This window comes from Oryctolagus cuniculus, chromosome 8, assembly GCF_964237555.1.
Source record: "Oryctolagus cuniculus chromosome 8, mOryCun1.1, whole genome shotgun sequence".
Lineage (NCBI taxonomy): Eukaryota > Metazoa > Chordata > Mammalia > Lagomorpha > Leporidae > Oryctolagus > Oryctolagus cuniculus.
The window spans coordinates 99,174,623-99,182,665 of NC_091439.1; the positions used below are offsets into that span (position 1 = coordinate 99,174,623).

The 8,043-nt window shown below is 45.0% G+C and overlaps 1 protein-coding gene across 1 annotated transcript; it reads left to right on the forward strand.

Moving 5' to 3' along the window:
- Positions 1-3,773: 3,773 nt before the first annotated feature.
- LOC100356688 (adenylyl cyclase-associated protein 1-like) lies at positions 3,774-6,302 on the forward strand. The gene has a single exon (XM_070047226.1). The coding sequence runs from the start codon at positions 3,830-3,832 to the stop codon at positions 5,237-5,239; it is 1,410 nt and encodes a 469-aa protein (XP_069903327.1). The 5' UTR covers positions 3,774-3,829; the 3' UTR covers positions 5,240-6,302.
- The last annotated feature ends 1,741 nt before the right edge of the window (positions 6,303-8,043 follow it).

Sequence of the window (8,043 nt, forward strand, 5' to 3'; positions counted from 1 at the left end):
GCCCTGTGCCCACATGGGAGACCAGGAGGGGGCACCTGGCTCCTGGCTTCGGATCAGTGCAGAACGCTGGCCACAATGCTCCGGCCATGGCGGCTACTTGGGGGGTGAACCAATGGAAAAAGAAAGACCTTTCTCTCTGTCTTTCTTTCTCACTGTCCACTCTGCCTGTCAAAAAAAAATAAAAATAAAAAAATAGATATCTCTTTAATACAATAATTCTATTTATTTTGGATACCTAACCAATAGTGGAATTTCCAGATAATATGGTGGTTATATTTCTAGTTTTTAGGAATCCTTTTACTTTTTTCCCCTTGGTGACTATTAATTTACATTCCCACTAACAGTCTATGAATTCTCTTAAAATGAGATTTAGTAACTTCTTTTTCAGATGGCTTTCCGTGTGTTAAATGACAATTTTTGCAGGTTGAATTTCTATCCCACAGTGATACACAGATCACACATTAGTTCCAACAATGTTTAGTGGAGTCTTTAGGTTTTCTACATATTAAATTATGTTATATGCAGAGAAAATTAAAATTCATTCTTTCAGATTTGGTTTTCTTCTATTTCTTTTTCTTGCTTAAGTGCTGTGGCTAGGACTTCAAATGCTATAGTGCTATACTGAAAGGAAGTAGTAAGAGTGGACATCATTATCCCATTCCATCATAGCTAGGATTTTGAAGAATAAAAACCAAGTGACAGAAACTGTTAAAGGATCTGCTCTAGTGAAGACAATAAGACTCATAAATATTTGAGAAAAGCCTGTATCAGATGAAGAAGCAATGACTTGGACTGTAGGTCAGACACATGTATGTATCTCTGTTAGCCCTATGATGATAATGGCCAAAGCAAGAAATTTATGATGTAAAAAAAGTCTAGAGTTGAGGAGTAGGCGCTGTGGTATAGCGGGTAAAGCCACAGCCTGCAGTGCTGGCATCCCACATGGCTGCTCCACTTACTATCCAACTCTCTGCAAAGGTCTGGGAAAGCAATGGAAGATGGCCCAAGTCCTTGGGCCCCTGCACCCACGTGGGAGACCCGGAAAAAGTTCCTGGCTCCTGGCTTCAGATCAGTGCAGCTCCAGCTGTTGCAGCCAATTAGTGAGTGAACCAGCGGATGGAAGATCTCTCTCTCTCTCTGCCTCTCCTTCTCTCCCTGTGTAACTCTGACTTTCACATAAATAAATAAACCTTAAAAAAAAGTCTAGAGTTGAATACAGTATTGAATATCCTGCTAGATGTAGATCATCTAAATTATTTAATAATTGTTATTCACCATACAATGTGAAAGCACGTGCTGAGTCTATGCGTGCTGATGTGCAGGCTGCTAAAGAATTTTTGGAATCTCCAGATAAAGTGATGTAGAGAAATATTATTTGCCAGAGTAAATATTCAATATGGCTGAAACCTTCATGTTCTGGAAACAGATGCCAGGGTGCGCTTTCATCCATTTAGAGGCCAAGAAATGGCAGGTTTCGAAGCTTTAAAAGACAGGGTAACTGTCTTGCTTGGGGCAATGTGGTAGGTTGCAAACTGACACTGTGAACTGCTGCAATGAAATCACCAGGGCCTTGAAGCAGGACAGTGAGCACACACAGCAGGTGCACCACACAGCAGTAAGAAGGCAGGGATGGGTCAGCCCCTGTTACAAGATGCCCTCCTGAACCGCCAGGCCAGCCAACTGGAGACACACTGTTTGAAGAATAACATGCCTTTCACCTTTCTACCTGCAGTGGATAATGTTCCCACATATTCTATTTTTATTGGCTGACTTAATCCAATATCAAAGTTGTGCTTCTCATATGAAGTAACACCTATTTGATCTAACCGATGTAGCAAGGACTTTTAGCAGTTTTGAAGGACTACTACCTGCAGAGTGTGTGTGCCCAGGCTGTTGTTTCAGCTGAGAGTGACGCTGAGAAAACACAAATGCAATTCTGGAAAGATGAGAAAGATGAGTGCATAAGAACCTTGCCTGGACTTGGTGTGATGTCATCTAGGGAAAAAAAAAAAAAAAACGTACTTATGCGGTTCTTCTACGATTTAAAAAGATTTATTAAGAATGAGGAGATTCCAAAAACCACCAAAGCTGAGGTCGAGTTGGCAAACAACTGAACCTGGGTGTAGCTTAGGCTGACACCGAGGAGCTCCTAGAAGTGCTTACTGAGCAATTCAGTAACAACGGGTTGTTGGAACTGAACAGGACCATATAGCTGAAGAGGAGACAGGAGAAAAGATTTGGGGAGAAGAAAAACAATTCTCAAGAAAACTCAGTGAAGGGTTTAGTTGATGCTTTTGCGGACCACAGCAAGCTCTTTATTTATTTATTTATTTTTTTATTTTGACAGGCAGAGTTAGACAGTAAGAGAGAGAGACAGAGAGAAAGGTCTTCCTTGTTGGTTCAGCCCCCAAATGGCTGTCATGGCCAGCACTGCGCCAATCCAAAGCCAGGAGCCAGGTGCTTCTCCTGGTCTCCCATGCAGGTGCAGGGTCCAAGCACTTGGGCCATCCTCCACTGCCCTCCTGGGCCACAGCAGAGAGCTGGCCTGGAAGAGGAGCAACCAGGACTAGAACCCGGCGTCCATATGGGATGCCGGCCCTGCAGCTGGAGGATCAACCAAGTGTGAGCCATGGCGCCGGCCCCCACAGTAAGCTCTTTAAAAAGTTTAAAAATGTGCACCCTCAACACCAAAAGGTTTTGTAACAGTGGGAGCTTGAGTCCTGGTTCTTGACCTCTTTCCGTATAGAAATAAGGGAAGAGTCCAAGTTGGAGTGTGAGTATTTTATTAACCAAGTGAGAGAACCAAGGGAAGCCGGAGAAAACAAGAGCAGAGCTCCCTGGGTGATAAGACACGGAGAGGGAGCCCCAGAGCTGGAAGTCTGGTGGGGTGACCCTCGGTCTCTAATACATATCCTAACTTCCCTCCATCTATGTCACCTGGTGTAACGTCCGGACTAGGGTCCCCGTGAGCCTGGAAGGGGCTGGGGCCGGCTGGATCCAGCGTTTCCCAGGCACTTTCAGAGCATGAAAGGGGGCATGATTGGCCCAATCCAGCGGGCGCGTGCAATGAAGGAGAAGGGGGAAACTTGCCCACTTCCAGGAGCGCGCCTGTCCCTGCCGACATCCCCCACCCCTGCAGTTTCATTAAAAACAGGAATGTTGATGGTACACTATCTGCTTACAGTCAACTCTAGGATAAATAGAAGAGCCAAACCAAGCATATCACCATGGACATACTTATGAAAAGAGTGATAGACCAGGGTTAATGTGTCCACTGTGTTTCAGTTATTAACAAAAATTCCAAAAGCAGAGAAAAGATAAAATAACAATTTACAAATAGAAAAAGCTAATAGAATATCAAGAAAGAAAATATGTATACACCTGTGCGTTGTGCTTGTATTTGAAGCTAATTTTTACTACAAAATAGTCAAAAAATTAATTTTAGTTTATAAACACAAAATAGTCAACTAAAGCTAATTTATGATTAAATAAAATATTTTTATAAACTTAATGCAGCCTAGGTAACCAGTGTTTATAGCATCTACAGTAGTGCACATTAATGTGTTAGGATTTCACATTCACTACCCAATCACTCACTAACTCATCCAGAATAACAGTTTTAAAAACGCCATTCATGGTAAGAATCCTAATAAGTGGCCTTCTTGTTTTGAAATTTTGTGCTATATTTTTCTGTACCTTTCCTATATTTAGATATGTCTAGGTACACATGTACTTGCTATTGTTTTGCAGTTTCAATATTCAGTCGAGGGTTCTTGCCGGAAGTGGAGAGCGGCTGATCGCAGTACTGAGGTGGTCCATTAGGGCTGACATGCAAAATCTGGTAGAAAGGCTGGAGAGAGCAGTGGGCCGTCTGGAGGCGGTATCCCATACCTCCAACATGCACCGAGGATACGGAGACAGCCCTTCAAAAGCAGGGGCAGCTCTCTATGTGCAGGCATTTGACTCACTGCTTGCCGGTCCTGTGGCAGAGTACAGTAAAGAGATTGGGGGAGATGTGCAGAAACACGCAGAGATGGTGCATACAGGCCTGAAGCTGGAGCGAGCGCTCTTGGTTACAGCCTCTCAGTGCCAGCAGCCAGCAGGTAATAAGCTCTCTGATTTGCTGGCACCCATCTCCAAGCAGATCCAAGAAGTGATAACATTTCGGGAGAAAAACCGGGGCAGCAAGTTGTTCAATCACCTGTCAGCTGTCAGTGAAAGCATCCAGGCCCTGGGCTGGGTGGCCGTGGCTCCCAAGACTGGCCCCTATGTGAAAGAAATGAATGATGCTGCCATGTTTTACACAAACCGAGTCCTCAAGGAATATAAAGATGTGGATAAGAAGCATGTGGACTGGGTGAAAGCTTACTTGAGTATATGGACAGAGCTGCAGGCTTACATTAAGGAGTTCCATACCACCGGACTGGCCTGGAGCAAAACGGGGCCTGTGGCAAAAGAACTGAGTGGATTGCCGTCTGGACCCTCGGCTGGATCAGGTCCTCCTCCCCCACCGCCTGGCCCTCCTCCCCAGCCAGTCCCTACCAGTTCAGTCTCCGATGACTCTGCCTCCCGCTCAGCACTGTTTGCGCAGATTAATCAGGGAGAGAGCATCACACATGCCCTGAAACACGTGTCTGATGATATGAAGACTCACAAGAACCCTGCCCTGAAGGCTCAGAGTGGTCCAGTATGCAGTGGCCCCAAACCATTCTCTGCTCCTAAACCCCAAACCAGCCCATCCCCCAAACCAGCCACAAAGAAGGAGCCAGCTGTACTTGAACTGGAGGGCAAGAAATGGAGAGTGGAAAATCAAGAGAATGTTTCCAACCTGGTAATTGAGGACACAGAGCTGAAGCAGGTGGCTTACATATACAAGTGTGTCAACACAACATTGCAAATCAAGGGCAAGATTAACTCCATCACAGTAGATAACTGTAAGAAACTCGGGCTGGTATTCGATGACGTGGTGGGCATTTTGGAGATAATCAATAGTAGGGATGTCAAAGTTCAGGTAATGGGTAAAGTGCCAACCATTTCCATTAACAAAACAGATGGTTGCCACACTTACCTGAGCAAGAATTCCCTGGACTGTGAGATAGTCAGTGCCAAGTCGTCTGAGATGAACATCCTCATTCCCACAGAAGGCGGAGACTTCAACGAGTTCCCAGTCCCGGAACAGTTCAAGACTGTATGGAACGGTCATAAGTTGGTCACCACAGTGACAGAGATCGCCGGTTAAGTGAAGTGCCACTGGGTTCTGCGCCCTCTCCCTCCACACACGGGATGACTCTGTTATCGAGACGGTTCTTTTCTAGGTTTCCTCTACCTTTCTGCTCTTAACGGCTTCTCTGCTCTGAGAGGCACAGCTACCTGCCTTCACTGAAACATACCTCAGGCTGAGATTTAGGGCGGGGTAGCAGGTCAGTTGATCTTCTGCAGGAAGGTGCAGCTTCCTTATATCAGTGCACCCACACCGCCAATGCATTCTTCAGGAACGGCAGGCCAGGACTGGTGCATTTTAGCTCTCAGCTTTGGGGTTACTTGACCAATTACAGTCCTTTGAGAAGAATAAAACAGTCCCAGGATGAACGAATCAGAACGTTCACACTAGGCGATCTTTTCCTAACAGTGAGCAGATAGGTAGCAGAAGCTGTGTGATTGCAGGTGGTTGTTTTAACCAAACGATCTTTCACTGTTGACAAGTGAGGCAAGGGTTGCACTGGATCAAAGGCTGAGACTTAGCCATCTAGCATTCCAAGCAAAACAGTTTCCCCATAAGCATTCCTTTCCTTCTGCATTCCATCGTAAGTCTGCCTCAGCCATGGGACAGCAGGTTCTCTGGGATCAGCTGCTGCAGCAGTGCCCATCACTGAGGGCAGTGGGCCCTTTCTTAGGGATCCCTGCCCAGCACCTTCCTACAGAAATGACTTTTTTTAAAAAATATCCTCACACCATCCCAAGGAATCTGGCATTCTTCCTCCCTGCTAGGTGCCTGTCGTCTTCATTGCCTCCTTTGCCCACCATCAGTGGCACTTGGCTCCCGTCCAGGCACTGCAGAGGACTAAAACCTCCCCTGCAGGCTGGTTTTGGGTCTTGATCGATGTAAGGATCTCGCACAGCATTGCTAATGTAAATTTCAGTTTTTCCCTCTAGAACGAACACTTACCAAAATATGCAACTTTTTTTGGTGGGAAGAGAGATTGTCCTATGACTTCTACCCATTTCCTGAGGCCTGTGGAAATAAACCTTTATGTACTTAAAGTTATACAGAAAATAGAATAAAGTTAATACCAAAAAAAAAATATTCAGTCGAGTAACGTGCTGAACAGGTTTGTAGCCTTGGAAAACAGATAATATGATAGAGCCTAAGTTTGTAGCAGCCACACATCTGGATTTTTTTTAATTCAATTTATTTTTTTTTTAATTTGACGGAGTTAGACAGTGAGAGTGAGAGAGACAGAGAGAAAGGTCTTCCTTACGATGGTTCACCCCCCAAATGGCCGGAGCTATGCTGATCCGAAGCCAGGAGCCAGGTGCTTCTTCCTGGTCTCCCATGCAGGTGCAGGGACCCAAGCACTTGGGCCATCCTCCACTGCCCTCCCGGGCCACAGCAGAGCTGGTAGAGGAGCAGCCGGGACTAGAACCCGATGCCCATATGGGATGCCGGCGCTGCAGGCGGAGGATTAACCAAGTGAGCCACGGTGCTGGCCCCGATACATCTGGATTTTAGTACACTCTGTATGTACAGACCAAGAAAGAATCCCCTGAAAATGCACTTCTCAGAATGTGTCCCCATTGCTGAGTGATGCATAACTGGGTTGTATGAACATACCTTTACCAGAGAGGAGTGTGCTTTCACAGGACCTAGTCCTTTTCCAGCTGTGTGCTGGAACTTTTCTGTTGGACTCCAGGTCTCCCACAAAGGTGTTGTCATCCATGAGGAGTCGTGAAAATCATGTTTCTGCAAGGGGATGATGCTAGAAAACTCCTATTCTGCCACCTTTCTCAGGAGTATCTACTTTCAGGAGTATCTACTTTTAACTGCAAACTATCCTTTCTGTACCGTTAATGATGAGATTTAACCGCAATATTAAAGTCATTCAATCACAATGGCAGTGACATATATACAGCATGAGTGTCAAGTACATATAAACTATTACTTAAGTAATCTCTGCTTTATTAGAGGAAACAAAATGCTTTTACTCACAAGAATATATCAACACACCAATGCATGTGTGTTGTCACATGTTCGTGTATTATTCTCATCTGTGTGATGGTGACTCTTGTTAGAGGAGAGAAAATTGAGCCACTTCTTCTCAACTACTAGTTTCTTACAACTTGCACAATTTTTCTAAAGCTCCATAGCTTGCCATGTGACCATTCCTTTTCAATATATAACTGCTGTGAGAATTGCTTCTCTGACTTGAACCTTTCAGCTGTCACTACAAGAATATTCTCCCGGGGGAGAGAAATCATTGATATAAAACGTGGCAACCTCTGTGGCAGAAAGTCATTGCAGACACTAATAGAGAGGCCTCCAACTACATTAATGAGTGAACAAACAAGAGAAGACACTGCAGTTTCCATCATGTTAAAATAATTTATGTTCCTGGTGTGTGTATCAGTGATTTATTGCTTCTGATAGTTTTTCAGTAATTTATTATACTAAATGAAATTACTAGATTGGGGCCTGCATTGCAGCACAGTGTGGAAAGACACTGCCTGCAACACTGGCTTCCCATATGGGTGCTGTTTGTGTCCCAGTAGCTCCACTTCTGATCCAACTCCCTGTTAATGGCCTACGGAAAGCAGTGGGAGACGGCCCAAGGGCGTGGTCCCCTGCCACTCATGTGGGAGACCCAGATGAAGCTCCTGGCTCCTGACCTCAGCTTAGCTCAGTCCAGGCCACTGTAGAAAGTTGGGGAGTGAACCAGTGGATGGAATACCTGTCTCTCTCTGTATCTACCTCTTTCGCTATAACTCTGACTTTCAAACCAATTAATTATTTTTAAATAAGTAAATTTACCTGCATTAGTCTATATA

Coding starts and splice junctions, on each gene's coding strand:
- LOC100356688 (XM_070047226.1), top strand. CDS start 3,830: ATGCAAAATCTGGTAGAAAGGCTGGAGAGAGCAGTGGGCCGTCTGGAG.